Here is a 26018-nt window from a genome sequence, read left to right as displayed (position 1 = left end):
GGGGAGGGCGGCCGGGCGGGACCGAGCGGCCCCACGGCGCGGGGCCGGGGCCGGCCGCCGCGGCGGTGATGGGGGTCCCGGGGCGGGGGTGGCCGCGGGCCGGTCCCGGTCCCCATCCCCACCCCGATCCCGCGGCAGAGCGGCCGCCGCCAGGCCGGGCATCGGGGCGGGGCGCGGCGGGGGTTAACGGGTGGGGCCGAGCGCGGCGGCGGGTAACGGCGGGGGTTAACGGGGCCGGATGAGCGGCCGCGGCGAGCCGGCGGGTTGCCATGGCGACGCGCTGAAAGGGGGATTGTGCGCCCGCCTCAGCTGCGCAGCCCCCGCCCGCAGCCCCGGCCCCGCAGCCCGGCCCGGGGCCGCCCCGTCGGGCCCAGCGCGGAGCGGGGGCTGCCCCGGCGCGGGCGCTGCCGCCCCAGGGTCTGGGACCCTCCCGGGGCTTGGGGGTGCCGGGGCGGGCGGGGTCGGTTGTTTGGGGGGCAAGGATGCGCCTGGAGCCACCCGGCAGGAGGCCGCTGGCGTGAGCATCCCCGGGTCAAGGGCAGGCAGGAGATCCCCTTGGCTCGGTTTGTTTGGCGTAGCGTGGGGAATGGCATTAGTCACTGGGCTCCCGGAGCTAAAGGGCATCCCCTGTCTCTTGCGTGGGCAGGGGGCCGGGATGGAGGCAGGCTCGGTGGCAGACAGGGGCTTTGTGGTGCTGGCTGTGCCCGTCCCGGAGCGGGGTGGTGGGTCAGGCACATGGTGCAGGGGGCACCCACATGTGCTGTGGCTGAAGTTGGTGCCGTTCGCCTGAGCTTGGCTCTGCCGGGCTCAAAGCCTCAGAGCGGGACAGGCACGGTGGGTGATGGTTCACACCACGGTCCGTCCGCGCCTGGCGCTGTCAGCAGCAAGGGAGAGGAGAAGTGATGCGGGACACGAGGCTGGTCTCCTTCTGGACCACACTCTCCCAAACGGTGACGACTCCCGGCGCCTCCACTGGCAGCCCTTCCCAAGGCCATGGCCCTCCCTTGGGGAGGTAGCTCTGGCGTGAAGTCCCCACAATGCTGGGGTTTTCCTTGTGTCCTTTGAGGATGCCTTGTCTGCTGCTGCTGCTGGCTCAGGCCCCGACAACAGCAGTGGGGCTGGAGGTGCCCCCATGGATGGGCATGTGTGGGTGCAGCGGGAGAGTTGATGGACACAGCTCCCTGCAAGCCCCTGCGCTGGCCATGCTTTGTGTCAGCCCAGCGGGACCTTCTTTCCTCTGGAAACCGGGATGCTCTGTGAAATCGAGGGCATCTGAAGAAGGAGGGGATGTGTCCCTAGAGAGGGAGCTGTGGGTTGCCAAGGCAGGGGTCATCACTTTTAGCTCTGGGAAACGTGTGTGTGCCATCTTTTCTCCCTGCTCTGCACCGGAGCAAACATGCCAGGCCCTGGCGCAGGGGTGGGCGCCCCGAGATCCCCCGTTGGAGCAGACCTCCTCCTGCTCTGCATGCTGCAGGTAGCCACCACCAGAGCTGGTGTCTGCAAAATGGTTAAAGGCTGACATTTAGAGGTCACACTTTTAGCATTGTGCATGTGTTTGCTTCATTTGCATTTGCAGTTAGCCCAGCTCGAGGCTTTGCCGCTTGCATGTGCAGTTGCCATGGTTACATGTGCAGTCGGGATGTGGAGTTTCGTTGGACACCTGCAAACACGCAGCCCTCAACCTCCGGAGGACCAGGGCACGAGTGACAGCCCCCAAGATGCAGGGCAGCCCTCAGCCCTGAGCGTGTGGGCCCTGCACAGTGATGTGCTGAGGAAACGGAATTACAGTGCCCATCTTGACAGGGTCTGCATGCTGCTGCCTTGCACAGCCTCCAACTGCCCATGTTCAGCACGCAACGTGTATCTAGGGCAGTGCTGTCAGAGAGGAAGGTTGTGCCCATGCCGAGGGTGTTGCCTTGGACCTTACACCTGGGTCTGTCTCCTTCTCAGACCCTGTGTAGAGGCCCTTCTCCCAAAGGACTGGAGTGAAGGTGCTTGAGGGAGGGTGGTGCAGAGCCTGGGAGTGGCGAGCGGAGCCGTGGCGCAGGCTGGCAGCGCCTGGCCCGCAGGCAGGGGCCTGCCAAGGCTTCAGAAGGCAGCGTGAGAATTGGCAGAGCGCTGTGTTGAGGCTCCAGCTGTGGTGACTGCATCTCTCCTGGCTCTCTGTGGGGTCTGCTCTGGGTGCTCAGGTCCAACACAGACAGGGATCTGGTCCAGGTGCCTTTTGACCAGGTTCACATTCAGTCCATCAGCGAGGGCAAGGAGATAGCAACTGCTAAAATCCTCTGGCAAGTCCACGTTGGTTTTCATGGCAAAGGAGGAGGAGTTTTAGGACAGCAGGTATGGAAGGGCCCTCGAGGTCACTGAGGGTCTAAGCTCCATCTAACCCATTCCTGAGCAGCATCAGCTCAAGCCAGCTCCTAAACCCCCAGTCACAGCGGTTCTGCTGCCTCCCAGGCTGTTTGCTGCCTTCTTCCCATATCCTTCCTGCTAGGAGCTGCCTCTGTGCAGCAGGTGGGGGAGAAGGGAAGCCCTCTTAGCTGTCTAGGAGCAACTGTGGCCTTGAACAGACCGGTGTGGTGTGTCTGTGCTGCACTGGTGGCAGCTGGAGGAATCTAGTAACAGGAGGGGGGTGGAAGGATGGTGGGAAGTGCTGGGGATGGAGACATGGAGCATGTGTCTGGGCATGAGCTGTGGAGGAGCCATGGAGGAACCTATGAAATCTCACAGCCAAGTATCTGCTGTCCTGGGGCTATGCACAAAGTGCAGAGGGATGGGGCAGGGACAGCTTAGCTCTGTTCTTAGGGCTTTCTGTGCCACTGGGATTCGACAATTATTTGCTCCACATGGGATCCCAGACAGAGGTTCCTCCCCTGATGGTCTGTGGTTATTGACTGCCGCTGACAGAGCACTTTGGAAGATGCTTCTTAATCAGGGTCTGGCATTTGTACCTGCATCCACAACCAGGGGCATGTGTAGGTCCTGAGTCAGCAGCTGGTTGGCAGGGGCACGTCAGCAGAAGGAGACATGTTGGATCCTGGGTGCCTGGGGTGCTCGAGGAGAGCTGGGTTTGAGGGCTGTGACAGAGCTGAGTGTTGCTGCATGGTGAACTAAATGCTCTGGTGGTCCCCTAATGTGATGCTCCCTGGAGCTGGGGGCAGGGAGCAGGCTGTGACCAGCGCTGTGTGCTGGCCTCAGCAGGATTCTGCAACGAGTGTGAGGGGAATGAATAAAAGGTCCTGCAATTGCCAGAGCTGGCAGTTTGAACCCACATCATTCAGGCCCTGGAGCAAGTCTGACTGAAGGGAAACAGGGATGAAGTGGGAGCAGTGGAAAGACACAGGGGCTTCTGCCTGCGGCTGCCGGGTCATGTCTGGTGTGTGCGGCTCCTGGAAGTTTTCTCTGGTTAGGAGGATATGTGCTGTTTGTTTGGAGGCTTGTCTGGGCTCAGTAACGGTGTGGTGTTGGAGTCCATGATGACACCTGTGTTCCTGCTTAGTTTTGCAGTTGTGTGGGGACACTGCCCTTGCAGTATGCTCCTTTTGCCATGTTGTCTGCCTGGCAGTGGGGCAGGCACGTGGCATGGTGAGGGGGGTGTCTGTGAGCAAGACTTTGTGCCAGGGAACACTGTTTGGGCTGAGACTGCCTTGGCAAGGAGCTTAGGGGATTGTTGGTAAAGAAGCCTTGTTCCTGACACTGCAAAATGCAGAACAGTGGAGTAACATCTGTTATTTTCAAACGGCATCTGAGTGTGAGCATATCCTGCGAGGTGCCTGGCAAGCAGAGCCCAAGTTTTGCTGGTGGCCAGATGCTCTGGCCACGCCAGCAGAGCAGGTGGGAAAGTCTGGGAAAGGTTGCAGAGAGAGCATGTTACGGGGCTTGTACTGTGTGTGAGCCTTGTTTGAGTCTGGGCTGCTGGGGCGCTCTGAGGGTGAGGACAGTTGGCAGAGGCCGATCAGGAAGGCTTTTGAGGTGGACTTGGGGAGGGGAATGCTGAGAATGCCCTTTGGTGTGGTGGTCAGGGGCTATAGGGACTTTGCCTTCATCAGGCATTCATTAGCTGCTACTCTAAAGGAATGGGAGAAGAAGGCCAAGTCTGCAGTGTGGCCGACGTGTCTGCATGCCACTCACCATGGAGGTGGCCATGGCCATGTCCTGGTGCCAGCACCCAGTGCTAAAGGAGTTATGGAGGTGAGTCTGTGAGTCCGGCTGCCTTCATGTCTTTCCTCTACTCTTACGTGACTCCAGGCACTGCTGAGCAACTTGAGGACTCATGGGACAGCAGTGGAGGGGAAGGGGGCAGGGGTTGCTCTGTGTCTTTGTCTCTAGAGGTGCCTGGGAGCTCAGGAATGATGCGTGGGCGTTGAGATCATTGTAGAGTCAATGCCTGGAAGTTGCAGCAGGAATGGTCAGGGGTCTGACAGGCTCTGTGCAAAAAATGGCTGAATAAGGCAGGGTTCTTCAGTCTGGAAAAGAAACAACAGAAGATGGATAAGATGTCTACAGGAGGCCAGGAGAGAAGGGATAGAGGTTAACTGCTCACTGTTTCTTTCCATGCAAGTACAAGGTCACATCAAACGAAGCTAGCAGGAGGTGCCAAACAGGAGGAGGTGCCTCTTGCAGACTTGCTGTCAAGCTGCAGAAGTCCTCAGAACAAGGTGTTGTGAACAGTGAAACCTTACATTGGTTCCAGGAGAAATGGGATGAATTCAAAAAGGACAAGAGATTTCTCCAGAACCAATAAATACACCAAGATCCACCTCTGACTTGGGCAACTGCTGAGCTGCAAATTGCTCATGCTTCTGATTACTGGCAAGAAAGTATATAGGGCAAGGTGGGCCCTTGGTCTGAGCTGTTATTTTCATAAAGTTGTGCCTAGCAGAGAGGACGGAGCCAGCAGGAAGCACTGGGCTGTGGTACAGAAGGATGGGTTTATCCCCATCCAGCCCTGTGTTACTTTGCTTGGCACAGGGTGACAGATGCCTGCTCAGTTCTGTTTCCGTGCTCTCGCACGGGATGCTCCCGCCACGTGATGGAGGTGCAGATGGTGGGACCTGTGCTAAGCATCGATCCTCTGCCTCGGCATCACAGGGCCCTTTGCTGGAGACTTCTGACAGAATTTTGTCCACTGAACAAAATTTGGTTGGTTTGAAAACGGATGGCAATATCCCTTCCCTCCTGCGATACCTGGCAGTTCTGCTTCCTCTGGTTCCCTGGGCATGGACACCTGCCTGACAGGCTGGCAGCAGAGCTGGAATCTTGTCCTGATGTTGTCCCAGTTACCTGGTACTCGCTGCACATGGTGGGCACTGCGGGATCACTGGGGATCTGATCTTCATCTCCTCCTCCTCCAGTCCCCTGGCTCTGCCTATTCTCACGCACATCAGGAAACATCAGTCTCAGTTTTATTCCTGGTTTTCTGCCCAGATAAGAGAAGGCGTATGTCCTGCTACTGGTGAGGGTCCAGTTCAGCCTTACCTTGGCATATGTGAGGTGCCACAAGGCTGCTCCCCAGCTCTTGAGTAGTCCAGAGACATGCAAGGGCAGCAGCGGGACTTAAGGCTCAGCTTGGGAGTTTTGCTTTTTGTGGGAGAAGTAGACTTGGAGAGGAGGATGCAGGGATGAGCTGGGTGTCCACAGTCCCCAGTGGGCTTTGGGTGGGGGGCAGCAGGATAAGGCCAAGAAAAGCTGAAGCTCATGGAGAGAACACTGTTTCCTACCCTCATGACTCCCAGGAGGACCTGGTCCGTGAGGGCTGAGTGAAGCATCCAGCCAGCCCAGCAGCATCCCTGCAACCACCAAACTGAAATCTGCCCTTGGCTAGCGGCCACAAGGGGACAGATCCTGTGCCTCAAGACAGAAATGATCTCAGTTTCTGCCTTATTGCCATTTGGGTCTCTGTTGCCCCTAGGCGCTCTTGATGAGGATCTGAGGCTGCAGAATTGGGCAGGGAGCTGCTGTACTTTGATGCTCACAGCTTTAGGAGGAGCCAAGTGGTTACCTGTTCTTTGTAACAAAAGCCTCCTCCCATGTCTACCAGGAACGATGCTTCAAAGTGGGCATCTATCGAGGCACAGGAGCTGCCTTGGCACTGGGGGTTGCTTTCCCTTGGCATTGCTGGTCCTTGCAGCCTGCCTGTATGTCCTGCTTCATCCTGGTCTGCTCCCTCTGGAGAGACAGGGCATTCCCAGACTGCCTGATTTTCTTCGGTCCAGCTTATTTCTTAACACTAGGCAGCCTTTACAGTAAAACACATTAAAGGATTTTTTGCCAGAGGTTTTAGGCTTTCTGCTTTTTTGTGCTTGGAAGATAGAACATATGGGAGGAGAAAGCTACAAGGGAAAATAGAAAATACATTTTGGATTAAATTTGAACAGGCTTCCTTCCTAGCTGCTGGCTTGCCTGGCCTGCAGTCCTTAGCAAGCCCTGGTTGCATGAGCAGGAGCAGACTGCGGAGCTGCCCTGGCTACAGTCTGACCCTCCAGCCCTGGGGGTTTCCATGCTCTTCTGCTCAGTCACGCCAGCTTTGGTTTTGGATAGGGAATGTGAGTGGCTGACGGCTCTTGCTGAGGGCAGGCTTTCCTGCTTGAGGAAGGTGCTTGTCTTAGTTGAGTACGAGGCTGCTGTGGGCTTCAGCTGGGCCATCTAGCTGCTTGAGGTCCTTGCAAGGTGACTGATACCACATCTGTCCAGGCTGCCAGCTATATGTATGACCTGTGACCGTGGTGATCTCTGGCCATGAATCCTGTATGAACCCTTTAGGTTGGTCACGAGAGCACATAGCAAATCTGTGTGTTTCCAGAGTTCCTGGGAAAGCCTTTAGGGTTTCTGGGGAAACCAGTAGCTCTGGGATGGGCTTTTATCTCATTAAGCTGCAGATGGGTGGTTTTGGACGCTGTGCCATGCCAGCAGCATCTGTGGGTGGCTGTTGTGCCAGGGGCTGCGGGGCTCGCCCTTGCCCTGGTGCTGCCCTGAGCACAGAGGGCTCTGCCGGCAGCGTGGCAGCTCTGCTGTGAGCCAACACGGGCTGTGCACGGCCGGTGGCTTTGCCCAGGAGCTCCTCCATGGCCACCAGCCTTTATCCTTGGTGCTGGTGCTTGGTGGCGGGGTGGGGCGAGGGGGAAGACAGATGTGGAGGGGGAGGGTGGCTTCTCTGGCACCTGTGCCTTATTCTGGAGCATGCAAGTGTGAAATTCAATTTGTAGATAAGCCATAGCTGGTGAGGAACACGGGCCACAACGTCTGCTGGAGCCAGGCAGTGTCTGGGAGCAGCGCGGCCGGCATGCACGGCATGTCCTGCCTGCCAGCTCTTGCAGAGGCTGACGTCACCTTGGAGGAGCAGTGGCTGCTGCAGGACGTGGCTGCTCGACGCTGTGTCATGTTGGCTCCGGGTGTGCAGCCCCGGCCGCTGGCAGGAGCCCTGCCGGGAGGTGCTGCCCCAGGGCTGAGCTCTCCTGCCCTGCGGAGGCAACGGGCATGGCAGAGCTGGAAGTGAGAGGGACCTGGTGCTCTCTGCCACCAGCAGCTTCCGAGCTGGGCAGCAGGGAGGACGGGTGTTGTGGACGGAGGAGACTGTGATGTTTGCAGCCTGCAGCAATGGCATTTTCCCACCTCCACGTTCGGATCTTCCCTTCCTGGTGTTTCCAGTGAATCCCACTTGCTGGCGGGAGCAGCGGGAATGGGCATTACAGCATTAGCAAATGCAGCTTGCACTGGCCCATGCTCTGTCCCCTGTGTGCGTTACTACCAGCGGTCACAGCTCCCCTTCTCCTGTACCAGTCCAGAGCTTTCTGGGCCCCCCACCTCTGAATGCTTTGCAGGGAGCAGACCTCTGTTGTGGATGAAGAGATCAGTGCTGTGAGGAGGGGAGCATGGTCACCCAGGCCAGCCACAGCAAAGCTGGGACTGAGCAGTGCCCTGGTCCTCCGTGGTGACTGTCACCAAGGCTGACTGTGTCCCCAGGCAAGCCACAGCGTCATGGAGCGATGGGTCACTGCCGATGCCATCAGGCCTGGAAGGGACACCAGCATGGTGATGCCAGGATGATTGGTCTGTCTGGGTGTTCCTTGCTGGGCAGAGAAAGCACTGCTCCCCTGACCTTGGCCTGACTCTTGCAATATGGTCAGAAAATCATGTCTATGGTCTTTGGTCAGGGCCGCTGGCATTAACACACAATTCAGCAGCTTGTGTCAGGTGGGATGTGCTCGGGCACTCGCCTCTCCGAGGAGGGTAATGGGCTGGGGTTCAGCCGGGGCGTCTCTCTGGTGCAGGATGGGACCTGTAGCTCTCCTAGCTGTGGGAAGCCAGGGCACATGCGGTGGCACAGCCCTGCAGCCTGGGCTCTGGGCGCGCTGGTCTGCGCACAGCCTGTCTGGTGTTTCACCTGGAAGTAGGTACTATTGTAGCAAAGTGGCAGTGGTGGGGAGGGTGGAGGTGATGCTAGCTCAAATATCATCTGGGACAGCTTTCCTGAGCATTGCCACCAAGGATGCTGCAGTGAGGAAAGGATTTGGTGCTCGACTGCAGTACTTGGGCTTTCCAGCACCATCAGGCAGCACGCATGGCCCTGCTGCCTGTGTTGTGAACCTGGGGGGGTGGCTCTGGCGGGATGGCCCACACCCCCCTTTTGCACAGGGGTTTGCTGTGTCCACAGAGCCACCCTGCTCCATGGACTTGGTGGCTGGGTTGGTGTCCCATGGTATGAGACAGGGTGGTAACAGCGTAGGAAGGTGGTGCTTGTACACTGCCAGATAACTTGTAACCTTATCTCTGCACAGGAAAACTAATTATGTCGTGTTTCAACTGCTGTGGAAAAGTCAGCTTCTGCTTGTCTCCAACTATTTTCCTCATCTTTGTTCTTTGCCCTGGGTTTCATCACCTTTAGCCCAGATCACCTTCGTGACCTGGTTTACAATTCTGCCTCACAAAACCTCGCACAGCTGATGAAGAGCGGTGGGCAGTGATGTCAGGCAGAAATAGGTGGTTGGTATATGTTGGTAAAGGAAACAATCCTTTATCAGTTCTGCTGGTAAACCAGAGGTTCTTACAGCCACAGTCTGGGTTACAACCTGTGATTAAGTGTTTTTTGCTTCCTGCTTTGAGTCAGTAAAAGTGAAACACTTGACAACTAATTTGGGTGTAGCTGTTCCCATTCAAAGTCCTCTTGGATTTTGTTGCCCACCCTCTCCAGTCGCATTTGCAGGAAGTCTTTGTATTTTAAGCTGCAGTCGGTTCCTCTCTGCCCAGCCCACCACCTTACATTTATAGAGCCTCCTCCAGGCCACGCTAGTCCATGGAAAGCATTGGCTGTGCACGCACTCAGCCTGCCTGCAGCCACCGGGGCTTTTTCAGCTTTCCTTGGAGCATGAGTGAGACATTTTGACCCATTCTTAGCACAGGTGGTGGCCTGGGTAGGACAGGGCTTTGTGCACATTGCCCATGGCCCAGTTTGTTGGAGGGGGTCCATGCCCTTTGCGTGGCTGGGAGCCTGGAAAGGGGTTTGAGGGACTGGGGTATGAGAGTTTTGGGGAAGGACATTCCATCAGCAGCTGAGTTTCATACTTGCTGCTTAGTTTGGGGCATTTCAGATATGGGGGTGTCATTGCATCGAACCAGCCTCTTTGGGTCACTGAAGTCTCCTTTCTTTGTTAAATTTCAAACCTGCTTTTGCTAACATAAGAAATGTGAACGTGTTTGGATTTAGAGTTTCAGAAGCTTGTTGCTCTGAAAAGAGCCTTGTGCTTTTGTAATTGCTCCCTGGCATGGTTCAGTCATAATGATTCACGTTAACTTAAAAACTGGGCGCCCTGCTAGCCACGGTAGTTTCTGGGGCAATTGTTTGGAGGGGACATAGGAGCCATTGCTCTGGCAGATGTGAGGGGGGTGGTGATGAGCAGCTGGGATCTTGTCAACGCGCGGCTCGCCAAAGCTGGAGAAGGAAGTGAGGGGAATGCTGCTGGTGCAGACAGCTCTCTCTTTGCTGGGTGAGGCTTGCGCTCCAGTTGGTAGCTGTGGAGTGTTGATATCAGATTTGTGAGTGAGCTTATATTGCCTTAAAGTAGGTGCCTGGTGCTTGTTTGTGATGTGTTGGAGAGCAAGCGAGTTGTCTTGGCATGAACTTTGTGCTGGTGCCAAGGGCTTGCTGAAAGCAGATTGTCTGTCAGTTCACTCCTGAATAGATGTCTGGAAATGCCAGGGTTCTGTGGATGCACTTTTGCATTGTCAGTCACCTGCCCGCACAAAGAGAGCACTGGAGTAATTCTGCCATTTATTTACAAAGCACTGTTTCCTCTAGGACAGAATAGAATAGAATATTTCAGTTGGAAGGGACCTACAAGGATCATCTAGTCCAACCGCCTGCGACCAGTTCAGGGCAGACCAAAAGTTAAAGCAAATTATTAAGGTCGTTGTCCAAATGCCTCAAACACTGACAGGTTTGGGGCATTGACCACTTCTCTAGGAAGCCTGTTCAGGTGTTTGACCACCCTCTTGGTAAAGAAGTGCTTCCTAAGGTCCAGTCTAAACCTCCCCTGGTGCAGCTTTCAGCCATCCCCAATCATGCTATCACTGGGTACCAGGGAGATCAGTGCCTCGTGCTCCATGTCCTCGGGAAGCTGTGGAGAGCAATAAGGTCACCCCTCACCTCGCCCAGGTGATGCAGTTTGCTTGGCAGATATCCCTGTGTATCCCGCCTTTCCTCCAGCTGCCAGATGGCTGGCTGGAGCCCGAGAGAGCCCGAGCACTTTTCATGTGGATCTCTCAGAGGATCTGGGCTGCCAGGCTGTGCTGGGGTCTGGGGGGCTGCTGGGCTGTGCTGGGGGGTCTGCAGGGCTGTGCTGGGGGGGCTGCAGGGCTGTGCTGGGTTCTGAGGGGCTGCAGGGCTGTGCTGGGGGGGGCTGCAGGGCTGTGCTGGGGTCTGAGGGGCTGCAGGGCTGTGCTGGGGGGTCTTCCGGGCTGTGCTGGGGTCTGCCAGGCTGCCTGGCCATGCTGGGGGGGCTGCCTGGCCGCGCTGGGGGGGGCTGCCGGGCCGTGCTGGGGGGGGCTGCCGGGCCGCGCTGGGGGGGCTGCCGGGCCGCGCTGGGGGGGGGCTGCCGGGCCGCGCTGGGGGGGCTGCCGGGCCGCGCTGGGGGGGGCTGCCGGGCCGTGCTGGGGGGGGCTGCCGGGCCGCGCTGGGGGGGCTGCCGGGCCGTGCTGGGGGGGGCTGCCGGGCCGTGCTGGGGGGGCTGCCGGGCCGTGCTGGGGGGGGCTGCCGGGCCGCGCTGGGGGGGGGCTGCCGGGCCGTGCTGGGGGGGCTGCCGGGCCGTGCTGGGCCCCCCCGGCGGCGGGCGGCGGCGGTGCTGAAGGGACAGCTCCGGGCCGGGGCAGCCGCAGGGAGCGCGGTGCCGGCAGGGCTGGGGGTCGCTGCCAGCCGGCGCCCCCTCCCACGGCCTTCAGGGAGCAGCCCCACGCACCGCCGCGTGTGGTGGGCCCTGCCAGGCCGGGGCGGGCGGGTTCAGGCTGGGACGGAGCGATGGCACATCCAGCTGTGGCAGCGGGTGTGGTGACCCCGTTGCAGGGGATTCTGCAGGCTCCTCTGGGGGTCTTCGATCTTCCAGGATGGGGCAGGCTCTCTTCCTCGGCTGCCAGTTGTTCTGGCGGGGGAGCAAGTGCATGGATATCCGTGCCAGCGCCAGGGCACTGGGTCTGCTGTTTAGCCAGTGGTTCTCATTAACCTCTGCCCCGGCAGGGAAGCATTTGTAAATTAAAACTGTGCAAGCAGCAAGTTGAAGGAGAGAAAAGCTGCCACCGTTTCTTCATGGTGAGGTCAGGGAAGCCATAACGTGAGATAATCCAGATTATTTCTATCCAGAACGTGGCACTAAACGGCCTACCCACAGCAGCTATCCCTGAGCTACACGGGAACCCAGCAGCCCACCAAGGGGCTGCTGCTGCCACCCTCTTCACAGCCAGGTGTGTGCCCCAGCAGAGCCTCTGGCTTACACAGCAGCTGCTGCCTGTGCCACGTGGCCCTGCCTCAGCTTTCCACCTGACTCCTGGGAAGCAGTGAGTGGGAAGGTCACTCAAAATCTAGACCGGCTCAAGGTGAGCATGTAGCCCACTCCGAAAGAGCCCAGGCTTTCAAGCACAATTGTCCTTCAGTCCTCTATAGGGGTCACCCACTGCTTGCATTGGCAGTGTTGGGTGCTGACCACAACACCATCCCTGTTGCGCTTGTCCTTCAGCAGCATTGTCAGTCTCCATGACACTGAGAAACCTCCTGCATTTTTGGAGCTTCTGATGCTAAGCAGGAGTTGGAAATGAGCCAGGTTATCTCACCTGCTGGGTAGCGTGCCTTCTGGAGCTGGGCATCGCACGATGTACCGGCATTCAACACCAGAAATGTATGGAAAGGCTGAAATGTAGACAAGGGAAAGGTCTGCTTTGCCCCTTGTGTCCTTCCCAAGGCAGTCTTGGCTCCTTTATGAAGGACTCGTTAAAGGCCATGGAGAAAATGGGAACAGGCCACATTGCAGCAGGAGGCCATTGGCACCACTGCAGAAGTGGTACTTGAAATTGTCTGTTTCTAGGGATTTTGGGTAACATTCTTCTGTTCTGAATGGGAGCTCTCGAGGATCTTGGCATGTGTCTGGGAGTTGTCAAAGAGCTTCTGTCCCACATATGTTCTTGCAGCATTGAGAAACTTAACTGACACTTCTCACGTGGTGTCTCATCCTTGCCCCAGGGTAAAGGATGTGCAGTGGAGTGTCTTGTAGGCTTCTGACATTCAGCTTGCTTTAAATTTTGGTGGTGGTGTGGGTAGAAGTTAGGAAGGGCAAGTCACTGGGGTGTATCTTGCACTTGAAGCAAACAAGGGTGAGGTTTGTGACTGTTTTTCCTTCTGTCCCATCAGTGTGACTGTGGTGCCTAGATATTGGAGCTGCTGCAAGTGTCCCTCTAGGAGGAGAGTGAGATAGGGGACACAGGACTCTGGGAGAGACCTCTGCAGAGTGGAGAGCATACGTGATGGGCTCCATGGTGCAGAAAAGCCTCCTAAGTGTCCTGCACTCTCAGAGCATCCCAAACGCTGAAGGCTTTGTGGCCAGGGTGGCTTTATTTGCCCAGATGGTGGCAAACTGAGTGAATGAGGGCAGGGACAGAGCTGCCAGCCAGGGTGACAAAGAGTGTAGGAGACTGGGCTGGAGGGGATGCCAAGGTGTCTTTGCCCATCCATCTGCCATGTAGCAGATATGCATGGGGCGCCTTAACTTCCCTGGTGTACACTTGACTCTGCTTTCTTGATATGAAGGTGTCTCCTACCTAGCACAAAGTTCAATGTCAGACTTTCTTGCAGTGGCCTTTACATGTAACAAACCTCTGTCCTCTGACTTGTCTAGGCTAGCCCCACTCTTCCAGGCTTTTGTCCAAGGCTTTTTCGTGGTCTTTGCTGGTCTGCCATGACCTCTCTCAGTTGGTCCAGATCTTTTGGGGAATGAACTGGTTCTCTGGAGGAGAACAGTATAATTACTTGATGTGCCTTTATGAGCTGAAAGGAGAGCACAGTAATTACTTCATGTGTCTTTATAAGCTGGCCTTTCACACATCCTACTGTATTTGCTTTTTTGTGGCAATGACATGCTGGCTCACGTTCAGGTTGTACTCCTCTGTAGCTCTTATGACCCTTCTGGCAGAAACGCTGCTGTCTTTTCTTCCGTGGTCTATTTGTGCAGTTTTTTACCTCCCAATGACTTACAGCCCTGCCCATCATCTCTCAGTCCTTTCCCCAGTCTGTCGGAAAAAGAAAATCTTATCAAATTCCTGTCCTGGCCTCCAAGGCTCTGGGTGTCATGTGCAGATTTTAAAACATACTCTGTTCTGTCATTTAGGTCGTTCATGGAAAAGCAGAGCAGTAGCAGCAGCAGGGCAGACCTTTCTGAAACCTTACTTGTCCCCTTTCAGTGTAACTGTGAGCCACTGGTAATCATCTATTACCGTGCACCACCTCTGTGATGGACCTGAAGTCCTGGGAATTGTTCCCCACTGCTGTGGGACTGGGAAACATCTGCCTCTTGCAAGGATGGGTAAGCTGTGGTGGGTCAGAAAGACCCACCGGGCATGATCCATGGCATGTAACCACCAGCTTTGCTCTGTAGTATTATCCTCAAGCATCAATCCAGGCCACAAGCACCAGACCGTGCAAGCCAAGACCTGCTGGCAGAGGGATGCTCTTGAGGAGCCACCAGGACACAGGGACACAAGCATGTCAGTCCAGTTGTGCTGCAGCTTCTGTGCTCCCCAAGGTTTCCTATGGGATTTCTGCAGCATTGCAGGCCTGGTGGGATGAGACCGGGGACTGGTGAGAGCCAGGGTCTCTGCCCAGTGAGGGAGAGCAGCTGGCAGGGTGGGGAGCACATCTGGCAGGTGCTGCTGCCTGGGAGCTGAGCGTCAGCCTGAGGTCCCAGAGCACAGGCTGGTGGAAACGTTTGGAGTTCACTCGCCCTGGGGAGGAGGAGGCAGAGGTTTCTCATGCCGCTTGCCGGCTGCGTGTCTGTGCTGGGGTGAATGGACTGGCCCCCAGTTACCTCTCACCATGGTACAATGGGGTCAGATGGTGAGCAGAGCTGCACGAGGCAGAGTGGCTGGAGGGTGCACTGGGACACCCTGGTGGAGATCATCCATCCGTGCCAGCTGAGCGGTTTGAGGTCCCCGTCTGTCCTGGCTCTGAACCACATGGGACATAGAGGCACAGCACCAGCGCGATGAGCTTGGGGCTGGGGCAGCTGGAGCGCTCAGGGGCAGGAGGCTGGACCCCGGTGGAGGGTCTGACATGAGGGCAGGCTGTCTGCTCGCATCTCCTGGGCTGCCTGCCAAGGACGGTGTGGATCCAGCTCGTCTAGCTGGTGTTGAGATGCCTGACTGTGTATCTGCGAGGGAGGCTTCCAGAGGATCCTGCCCGCCCAGGTTTCCATGGAGAGCGTCTCCTTGCTGAGGAGGGAGCTGTCTGGCAGACAGTACAGCCGTGGAAATACCGATACAGTGTTTGTTTTCCAAAGCAGATGAATAACATCCCTAACAGCTAGCAGCCTCACTTCCTCCGCTCGCCCCACCAGCGGTCTGGCAGAGTGACCTGGGATGCCTGTGGTGGCTTTATCCTCCCGGCTCCTTGCTGCGCGCTTGTCTGAGCATCCCCAGTTTGGCCGTATCTGCCCAGCCCGGCCCGGTTTCCCCTCCAGTTGGCAGGCACAGCTGCTCCTGGCGCAGGGCTGCAGGGAGGCAGCAGCCATCTTCGCTGGGGGATGCATTTGGCTTCGCGGCTGGAGGGAAGAACGGGAATGCTGTAGGTGGCAAAACTGGGGAAGTTTTGCTCCCACCTCGTGTGGGATGTGAGGGGAATCGCTTCCCTGAATGAAATGTCCTTTCGCAGATCTCCTGGTTATTTTGCATGCTTTAAAAGACCGAGGGGAGGCTTGAGAGCTGTTGAGGCAGCCAGGCAGTGGTGCAAGGCGCATGCAACAGCCCCCGGAGAAGGGGGCTGAGCTCAGGTTTTCACGGCAGTCTGTCAATATTAAATTAATGCTAAATTCCCATCCTAAATGTTATGTTAACATGAAGTTACAGCAGAAAGTGTAGAGCACAGAACAGCAATATGAGGGTATAAGATGTGTTACGGGGGTATTGTAATCATCCCAAATGAGGCATTTGAAACCCAGGGAATTCCAGATTTAGGGTTTGCATTGGTTTTTGGGTATGTAATTGAAAAACAATCTGAACATAGGAAGGTTTAGGAGCATGTCGCTGAGATTGTTCGAGTGCCTTTATTCTGTGCTGTGAGGACATGGGCAGATGGAGGGAAAAAGTCTTAAAAAAATTATAGAACCAAATGTGGAATTACAAATGTTAAAATACCATGATCTGGATTTGAGTGTTAAGGCATCGTGGCTCTCCAGTGTAATGTTAGGGCTGCTGGGTCTTGGCTGTGTTATCTGTATCTGGCCGTACTTGGCTATTGCTAACATAACTCACCTCTGTGCCTGACGCTTCATGAAACTCATAATTGGAGACAGTTGCAAGTCCTGTAGCATCATTTTATTTAAGGATGTATGCTTGGAACTTTAATTCTATCTTAGCTTATGGTTTTTGTCTTCAGATTTCCATGGTTTTTAAAAGCTATTGAAAGAACCGTGGATGAGGATTAAACAAAAACCCAAAGGAGTATCATCATAACATAATTCTGAGGAGCTGTAGCGAGAAGCTGATTTTTGGCTGTGTCTTATAAAAAGAGATTCCTTATTGTGCCAGGACAGGGTGGTTACGCTGGGTGTGCAGCCACTCTAAGGCCACTAAGTGGGTGGTGAATTCAGCCCTGATTTTGCAGCGACTGGTGTGTGCAGCCCATCCGGGCAGCTGTGCAGCGGTGCTGCCTGGTGCTGTGAAATTGCTTGGCTGGAGGAGCTGGTGGATCAGCAATGCCCATGGCAGCGTGCAGCCGCAGCCCTGAGGAAGCTCTTGAGTCGGGAAATGGGCTGGTAAACCACTGCTGGCAGGGCTGTGGTATTCCTGCAGAGGGAAAACGATGACGGGTCGGTTGAAATGGCTCTGCAGGGAGTTGTGGGCACTATCATAAAGACTGGAAGCTGCCTGTAGCTTCCAGTCATACAAATTAGATATGACAGTCATTAATAATTTGGCTTTATCCTAACCTGTGGTACCCGAAGGAACCTGAGCAGAAGATTTATACTGGGCGGTTTGCCTTCCAGCAATGTCAGGCAGAGCGGTGGGGTCTGAGATTCCACTTGGGAACGCAGCTTTGGGGGGTCCTCAGCCATCATTGCGCCCCTGGGATGTCACTGTTAGGCAAAGGTCAGTCCTCTACTGAAGGAGTAGCATTGCTGCAAGGAATACTGGATGAATGATGGTTTTCTTCCAGAGCTGGAGGCAGAGCGGAGCAGCCGAGCTCTGTGCTGCAAAGGCAGCTCCAGTGGTAGGGGGGCAGAGCAGAGCTTGGGGTCTCTGCATGTCTCGGCTGTGTTTCTGTCCCTTGATATACCTTTTGTTTCGTAGGCTTTGGCAGCTGTTTGGAGGATAATGCGGCAGTGTTGTGCTCCCGCCGAGTGTGTTTCTGTCACTGTCTGGTGGGGCAGGAGGAGTTAAAGGTGGATGATGTGCAGTGGTGATGGGGGTCAGGGGTAAAGCAGGATCAGCCCTGGCCATGACAGCTCAGCCCTCAGGTCATCCCCGTGCCACGGATGGGGCAGTAGGTGTGATTGCTTCTCCCCGTCATTTGTACCACCCTCCTTGTCTGGCATATACCTGCAGTCCCTCCGTGGGCTCTGGAAAGGTGCCTGCACGCCCAGCCCTGCAAGGCCTCGCTGCTCGGGTGGGCTGGATGTGGTAACGTGATTTTCTGGGCTGAGTGTTTCTTATTATGCCTGCCATACCCTGATTTCTGAGTCTGCTGTGTTCCCTGGGCATATCAGGAGGGCAGGCACAGCACGGGCCCATTTCCTTAATGACCAGCAGTGAATTGCCTGCACATGTGCAATGCAGATTTGAGACGCCCTCCGTGGTTTGTTTGTATTTTTTTTTCCTGCGGATTTTCCTCGTTGGACGAGGTGTTCTCCATTCGTGGAGTCCCTGCCCAGCTGAGCCGTGTCCTCCCATCTGCATACAGCCCTTATTTTGCGCTCCAATAATTCCAAGGCAACTCTGCTCCCCTCTGAGCTTGGGAGAGATTTACCAGGTGGGCATGTAAGGATGCTCCGGGGCAAAATGGAGGTGTCCTGCCACTGCTGCCACCTCTTCCTGGGTAAGGACAAGTGGCTAAGACAGGACGAGCATCTTCTGACCCACCACCAAGCAGTGCCTTTTAGTAGGGACCAGGCTGCAAAGCCGAGGTGCAGAGCAGGCCTCCGGCTGACGCTGCTCTCGCCTGGCTGGGGTGTGGGTGAGCCCTGGGTGAGCGCAGCCTTCGCATCTCCCCTTGCCCAGGTCCCCCAGGAGCAGCGGTGCTGGCGGGGGGAGGCAGGGTGGCCACTTACATAAGCACTGAATGCGGCAGGCGTTGCAGGGAGGTGAAGGGCAGAGCACTGAAAATCCACACAGCCTCCAGCAAGGGCTCCCTGGCGCAGGAGCTCTGCTTGCTGACATACATCTGCAGGTCCCCATCTGCAGCCGCTGCCTGCCCTGCCTGCCTGCAGCTCCCTCCCTTCCCCGTGGACCCCGCGGGGGCTGCCACATCTGCTTCCCCCCTGTGCCAGCAGCCTGGCATGGGGATATGAGAGCAGAGCTCTGCCTCCCCAGGGTTTGCTTGGGTGGCCAGGAGGCAGCCAGAGTGGGGAGGGGGGTGGCAGGGGGGCTGCGGTGCCGGCACAGGAGGATGCTGCCCAGAAGCATGTTGGCTGTTCCTGCCCTGGGTTGTTCCTGGGGTCTTGCCACTTTGGCCAGCAGCACATGGAAGGAGAAAGCTGGCTGGGGAGTGTGTGGGCGGGCAAGACGGGTGTCTGGGTGGCATGCGTGGCTCTAGTTTGCTGGTGTGTGGGGGTGGGATGGTGGCATCTGGACAGGTGAGTGGTGCTGGGACGGAGCCTAGGCAAGGAGCACAGACTGCAAGGCGTGGGAGCGCTGGTGGCTCCGGCTCAGCCAGGAGGGAAGAGGTGCTGGCAAGCTCTGGTGCAGGGGCCACGCTGGGCAAGGGTAGTGCCTGACAGGTTCCTTGTGGGGAGGGATGGTGCCAGGGAAGTGGCGCTGTGCTGCTTATCTCGGCACCCACAATCTGCTGCTGATAACCTCCTGCAGCGTGGGGCAAGGGCACCGTGCCACCACCCAGGGCGGGCGGCTGCAGCGCTCACCCAGGCAGGGCAGGAGCAGGGCTGGCCCCGAGCGCTGGGGACAAGCTCTGCAGGCATGGCCAGATGCAGTCTGTGCGTCTGCATGTGCTCTGCTTGTGCTGCCCATGCTTGCCTACTCCCAGAGCTGCCTGCCTGGATGGCGGCAGAGCCAGCGAGCACCCATGGTGGGGAGGGTCGGGCCAGGGATCCTGGCTCCTTCTGCGCTGCAGCAATTTGACTCTTCCCAGAGCAAGTCTGCTGTTAATTCCCTCCATCTCTCCGCAGTATCAGCAGTCCCCTCCAGGCCAGGCTGTCGGCAGGCGGGCAGCAGCAGGCAGCTGGGAGGCTGTGAGAAGCGGTAGCACATCTCCCTGCATCCGTGCTCCCGACTCACGCAGCAGAAGGTGTGGCTGGGCTGCGTGCTCTTCTGCTCCATCTCTTCCCGGTGGGCAAATCAGAGGCTTGGCATGATGGGGATGCCCTGAGCCCTCGCCCCAGGAGCTTCAGGCCTGGATGTTGGTGCTGCTCCTCCCGGACAATGTGGCTGATACTCTGGAGAAGCCCTCTCTTGCCCCCTGTTCTCCAAGTGCCTGAGCTGGTGGCCAGCTGGGACCTGCGTCTTGCACTCTGGGTCCTGAGCTTCGCCTCGGCAGTTGTGCGGATGGAGGGCCAGGTCTACTCACCGACTGTCAACACGCACTATGGGAAGTTACGGGGGGTCCGTGTGCCACTGCCCAGCGAGATCCTGGGGCCCGTGGACCAGTACCTGGGGGTGCCTTACGCTGCCCCTCCCGTCGGGGAGAAGAGATTCATGCCTCCCGAGCCACCGCCGTCCTGGTCGGGCATCAGGAACGCTACCCACTTCTCGCCGGTCTGCCCGCAGAACATCCACAATGCCGTTCCTGAGATCATGCTGCCCATCTGGTTTACCTCCAATTTGGATATCGTGGCCACGTACATCCAGGACCCCAACGAGGACTGTCTGTACCTCAACATCTACATCCCCACAGAGGATGGTGAGTCCCCACCGGGGTGCCCGCAGGAGGGCGGGGGGGGGGCCGCTCTGCCCCTCCTCAGCAGTGGTTGGTCTCACCTGGGTGTTGTGTTTGAAGCATGTGGTTGTGGACCCTGCAGCATGCTGTCTGTTTGTGGAAAGCTTTCTCTGGCTACGCAGCTCGCCCTCTTGCCCTCAGCTGCCATCTCTGTCTCGCGTGCTCCTGCTCCTCCACACCTCCCGGTCCCCTCCCTCCACCTCCATGGCATCGTCACGGGTTCCTCTCTTGTGTTGCTAAATCTGAATCCGACTCTCTGACAGCAGATCCACAGAGCGACAAGCTGGTTTGTGCTCCCTAGGCGCCGAGTGCCAGGTTCTGTCTTGAGTTGGTTCGGGTTTGTCCTTCCTCCCCGCTTCCCACCCTCCCCAGGTCCATGCGCTAGTTGTGGGCGTGGGCTGCGGCTGCGGCTGGGAGGAACACTCTCTGCCTCTCCCTGAGGAGATGCTCTGGCAAGGAAGGGACTGCGGAGCCCTTTTCCAGGCCCTGGTACGGACGGGAGGTTGGGGGCACTGACAGGCACATCGCTTGGCTGCTCCTCCCTCCTCCAGCAGGACCACAGCAGAGCGATGGGCCTGGGGTGCCGGGGACCCGCGGGGCATGGTCCCATTGGGGTGAGGCTGAGTGGCACTGGGTGCCTCCTTGTCTAACCTTTTCCTTTGTAGGGGATCCCACCTGAACTGTAAGTAGAGGGCAGAGGAGGCAGCGCCTGCCCGCACGCCTGCCCCAGCCTCACCGCAACGGGAGCCCCCGGGGATTTTCAGCGGGCTGGAAGGGACCCACAGCAGGTCTGCTGTGTGTAGCGGAGCAGCCTGGCAGGCTGGTGGCTTCTCTCAGGCCGGCTGGCTCCGCTCCTCTGTCCCTGCAGCCCTTGGCCATGGGATGCATTGTGCCTTCCTTCCCACCCGGCACGGCTGGCCCAGAGTTTTCCTCCCACGGTGACGCTCCCTCCCCACCTCTTGCGGTCCCAGGGGTGGCGGGAGGACGGCAGCGTGGTTGTGATTGCATGCCCTCTCCTGCCAGTGGAGCCTCCTGTTATTTTGTAGTCTTTTATTCATTTTACAGTAAAACGGATTTCCAAGGAATGCACCCGAAAGCCCAACAAGAAAATATGTAGGAAAGGAGGTATGTAGCAAGCCGACCGGCAGAGAGGCACAGAGAGGAAAGAGAGAGAGAGTGAGAGAGTGAGAGGGTGCCTGGCCGGCCCCCGGCCTGCGGCATGCTCCTCTGGCACCTCTCTGTGCCGCCACCCAGACTGTGGGCCCTCCGAGCAGCCCACCCTGCCGCCCCCCGCTTCCTGCTCGGAGGAGCCCCGCAGATGCTCCGGCCACCTCCGCTCCCTGGCCGGGGGAGCCAGGACCAGTGCCGGCTGGCAGCGCAGGTCTGGCGTCAGGTCAGAGGAAGACGCTCATGTTGCTCCAGGCCTTTCAGAACAGCTTCTCCTGGGCTGAGCCCATGCTCCCGCCTTCATCCTGCTGGCACCGGCAGCCTCCCAGCCCTTGGAAATGAGGGAGAGCCTCTGATGGTGGGCAGCACTTAAATGCACCTGTCTCTTTGGGGTGCATCCCCCACTGAGAGTGTACAGACTTGCTCAGGGAAGCACCTGTGTGATGGTGGACTGCAGCCTGTCCTGGGCTGAGCTCTTTCCCTGTTGCATCCCTGGTCATTTTGCATCCAAAGCTCCTTGGTTAAAAGCATAAAACCTCTCCTGGCTGTGTAGATGCTGCCATGTTCTGCCCTAGCCCATGGTCCCACCAGGGCTGCTCCCCCCTGCCTCTGCCAGCTCTGCCAGTGAGGATCTGCTCTCTACCCCCTGGCACAGCATCTTCCCTGAGCCCCATCCACCCCTCGGGTGGCCGAGCAACTCCAGACACATCTCCACTTTGCCTTGCCTCCATCCCCAGGGCCATGCGGGGCTCATCCTGCTGCATTTTGGGGCAAGGGGGGTAGCTCATCCCCCCTTGCCCCAAAGTGATCCTGTGTTTCTGGCTAGCGCTGTGGGCTGGGGAGTGGAGACGTGCAAACGGGAGCTGGCCCGGCCCCTAGTTGGACACGACGCTTTGCCCATCCCACCGCACAGCCCTCTTGCAGGCAGGGAGAGGCCGGGCTGTTCTGTGCATCCCAAAGCTGGATGTGTGGGCGGCTGGGCAGCCAAGCTCTTCTGAAAGGCTCACTGCAGGGAGGGGGTGTCTGGTGGGCAGGGGCTGCCGTCCTGGGCGTCCCGTGGCAGCATGGTCCCTGCATCCTGGCCTCCGCCTCCCTGCGCCCCTGGGGTTGGCGGGGCTGGCGCAGCTGGGCTTGGAGGTTTGGGGAGCGCTTTCCTTCCAGCCATTTCCCCCAGTTCTGTTGTTGGGTTTCTTTGCTTTGCTTTTCCTGTTGCTGTCCTGGCTATTCACACGCCATCTCTCTGAGTGCCAAGGCTGCCCCTGAAAGGGCTGGCGCATTAGGGAGTCTCCGCACGCTGCCTCCGGAGCTGGCTGTGCCAGCGATCGCCAGCCACTTCAAAGCACTTCCTCTCCCGGTCCTCCCACCGGCTGCTGGGGCTGGCGGACCCCTGCCACCCCCAGCCCTATGGCTGGGGCCAGGGAAGCAGAGTCCAGGGTGACGGCTGGAGAAGGGAGACAACATTTAAGGCATGGCAAAACACCTTGGGCATACTTGTATCCTGGTTTTCCCTTCCCCACTGGCTCTGCTCAGGACAAGCGTTTCTTTGCAGCCCATCTGCAGTTGCCTCTGGTCACCTCTCCGAGAGCTGGTGGGGGATGTACCCCCTGTCCCTGCCTGGTTCTGCTGGCTCATGGACCAGCGGATCCCCGGTGCTGGCCACTTGGGCATCCAGGTGTGACGTGCCGGGAATAAAGCACCCAGACACTGGCGCTGTCCTTCAGCCCTGGCCACAGCTCTGGTGGCCATTGGCTCAAATTAATTGAGTCACTTGTGATGTGACAAGGAGGGGGGCTCCCCCGCCCCTTGTCATGTATCCTGGGTTAGTAATGCTTGGGGTGAGAATAACGTACCTGCAGTGCTGATTTCCTCAGGCTGCATGTCGTTTGAACATTGGCTTGTTCTGGAATATTCTTTATTATTTCTAAGGCCACATATGAGCAGTTAATAAGCTCTCCTCTCACAGAGCGGGCAGCTGTGCAGTGTTTTGGTGGTTCAAAACACCTCAGCTCCCACCTTACTGGAGTTTTCATGATTTCTGTCAGCCCTAAGCTCAGTGTATTTCATAGCAGCCAAAGGACTGAGAATTCATCAGAATGTATCCTTGGGACAGAAAAACATCCCTGTTTCCCTGCCCAGTTGCCCATAATAATTTCCTATATGGAAACGTCCTGCATGCCAGTCTCCTCCATACACGTTGGTCCCTTCTCTGGGAGCAAGGCAGGGCAGTGGTGCTCTGAGAACGCATAGTGCTGGGGGAGCTGACGGCTCAGGTTTTGCTGTGAAAATAATGCTGCTCACCCGAAGAGCATGTACACACACACGTGGTACAGTACCTGTGCGAAACACAGCTCTGTCCTTTGCTTTGTGCTGCCAACACTTCCAGCCTGTGCTTGGCTGCGGCAGGTGCTGGGATGCTTTCCCCTTCCCTTCACCACCAGCCTGGGCAGGTCTTGCTGCGAGGCGTGAGGAGGTGGATGCAAATTTTGGAGGGGAAAAGCATGGCTGCCCTGTACATAGAAGCCCTCCCCTGTTTATTTTTTTAGCGGCTGCCCTGATCTCTCTGGCTGGGGCTGTGCAGAGTCCGCTCTGCTGCGGTGACAAATGTGCCAGTCCAGCATCATGCTGTGCTGTGTGAGGGTGTCTGACCTCCCAGCAGCTCTCGGGCTTGGGATACACTTCAGCTGCTCTGCGGGAGAAGCACTATGGCTTCTCCGCTGCTCTCCAAGAAGCAAATTTGCCTGAGTACTGGCTGAGGCTTCCCTACGGCTGAGGCTTTTGCAGTGCTCCCTTTCTGGAAGGCTTCTCAGCAGCCTCCTGCAAAGCCTGCTGCTTTGCAGAGTTGGTTGGGAGCAGACCACTGCCCTGGAGCTCCACTGCTGCTCCGGGGAGCGATTTGCAAAGGTGAGAGTAGGTGTTTGTGCTGGCGGACGCAGCAGATCATGAGAAGATGCAGTGCTTTTATGGAGTCTGCTCAAGGATGGAGGTAACTCCTCTGCATCACCCAGGGACAGGGAGGGGCAGGGCAGCACCAAGGTGCACTGCAGTGCTAGAGCAAGGGCTGGTGGCTGGAGGAGCCACCCAACACAGGTCCCAGGGGAGCTGCCCCTGCCCGTGGGGTTGTGCAGCAGCAGGTTCAACGACTGTCATCAGTCCTGGTCCCGTTCTTTGTCACTCCTGGAGAAACACCTGAGCCGGTGTGGCCATCAGCATGTATGCCTCTGGGTGCATGTGGCTGTCAGACACGGTGGCAGCACTGCTGTGGGCTCCTGCTCTCTGTGGCATTGCAGCTGCTGCATGGGAGTGGGTGTCCCAGGGAGCTTGGACAGAGGAGGGGCTGCTGGGGTTGCCCGGGGCTGCCCTGAGCAGACATTTGGATCTGGAAAGATGTGAGCTCAGGTGCCTGCTCTTCTCTTATCCGCACCATGCTGAGTGCAAAGGCTCCAAGGACTGAGGCTCCTTGCCCTCCTTTATCTCTGTTTGCGCTGGTGTCAATGCTGTTGGCATGCTTTACTTAAGATAGTATAAATCCGGCATGGATGCCCCTGTTTCAGGGAAAGTGATTTTATTTTTTACTGAACCTGAGCTTAAATCTTTCTAGAGCCTTCAGATAAGGGCATATGCATCCTTCCTATCATCCTGAACAATGTCACTTCGTAGTCAGCTTAAAGTGAAGCAGCACAACAGGCATTTACAGTGCAAGGGAGTTTTCAATGGGTAAGAGAGTAAGAGCCATGAGTGCTTTTGGTTTTTCCAGCTGTGAATCAACAAGCTTAAATCCATCCCCATGAGAGTAGGTGCTGCGAGCTCCATGTGTTGGCTTTTGCCGGTGCAGAAGAAGATCTCCTGGGATGGGTGTCCTTGAACACGGCAATAACTGGTGGAGCGAAGTGCAAGGGATGGGTGAGGGAAGTGAAGCTGTAATTGCTGTCATGAGCTGTGGGGCATCGGTGGGTTGTTGTGGAGGTGAACAACGTAGTGCAAGGCAAAAAGCCCGCTTGGTTGCAGTAGTCTGTGTTCACTGTAACCCCAGCCACCCTGGCACCTTCCTGCCAATGGGGAAGGCTCATGCTTTGCATCTGCCACACACACATGCCGCTGCTGTTCCCCTTCCCCCTGGCCTGCATTACTGCGCTCCTGCTTTGCTTAGCTTCCCAGCACTGCTTTCTACTGCCCCTTCTGCGGTGTGTGAAGCTCAGGTTGCCTTAGGCTTGTCCCAGCCATCCCTGAGCTCCAGGGCAGTGGTCTCCAGCCAGATCCCTCCCTGCTCAGTCAGGACAGTAGCTCATATCACAGGGATGTTGTCCACTGCCCTCTTTTACAGCCTGACAGCTCCTCATAGCCAGTTCCTCCATCCCTGTCTGCATGGAGACTTTTGTCCCCTGAAGGAGACCAGACTTCAGGGCTACAGCCGACCGGTCCTGGGGCTTTAACAGCACCAGAGCCCTCAGCAGTGGAAAGGGATCTCCAGATGCCTGTGACTGGCTTCCCAGCTCTGAAGCACAGTGTAGATGAAGGCTCGCTGCCTGTGGTCTTCATTAGAGAAAAATCCCTATCCCTTAGCAGTAGCAAGGAGGTTGGCACATAGCACCGGTTAGCAAATATTGCATGAGTACTTCGTCATTTAAGTGCTTTCTGGGCTTGCAGCTCTTCCTAATGAAGATGCAGTAGGTCAAGCTTGCAAAAGGCTGGGCAGCCGCACATGCCTGGCCAAGTGTTCAGCTGGTGGGTGGGCTGGGGGGGAGCATGCAGGAAGGATGCAGCAGAAGTGGGGGCGAGAGGTGGCAGGGGTGGGGATGGCATTGGGTAGAAACAGGAGAATGAAGTGAGGAGCTCAGGGCATGGCTGGATGGTGAAGCAAGAGGTGAGGAGGCAGGGCTGGGACATGGCAAGAGTAGGTCAGGAGGTGAACTTCAAATCAAAGAGAATCAGGAGTACTCTGGAGACAGCCAATCCATCCCTGCCCTGGGCAGGAACTGGTCTACCTCACCTCTTCCCG

The 26018-nt window shown here is 57.2% G+C and overlaps 1 protein-coding gene across 5 annotated transcripts in view; it reads left to right on the top strand.

Moving 5' to 3' along the window:
- Nucleotides 1-26018, top strand: part of NLGN3 (neuroligin 3) — a 42648-nt gene that overhangs the window by 160 nt on the left and 16470 nt on the right. The window contains exons 2-3 of one of the 5 annotated variants that reach the window (XM_055818158.1): nucleotides 19089-19819; nucleotides 20921-20980. In XM_055818158.1, the coding sequence (XP_055674133.1) occupies nucleotides 19342-19819; nucleotides 20921-20980 (538 nt within the window). In that variant the 5' untranslated portion in view covers nucleotides 19089-19341. Of the gene's footprint in view, nucleotides 1-18537; nucleotides 19820-20920; nucleotides 20981-26018 lie in introns of those variants that run through there. The other 4 variants (XM_005237850.3, XM_055818159.1, XM_005237851.3 and 1 more) reach the window with 4 other exon arrangements.

This window comes from Falco peregrinus, chromosome 13, assembly GCF_023634155.1.
Source record: "Falco peregrinus isolate bFalPer1 chromosome 13, bFalPer1.pri, whole genome shotgun sequence".
In the NCBI taxonomy this organism is placed as follows: domain Eukaryota; kingdom Metazoa; phylum Chordata; class Aves; order Falconiformes; family Falconidae; genus Falco; species Falco peregrinus.
The sequence above is the reverse complement of the archived record's forward strand: the minus strand, read 5'-3'. Positions and strand labels throughout refer to the sequence as shown.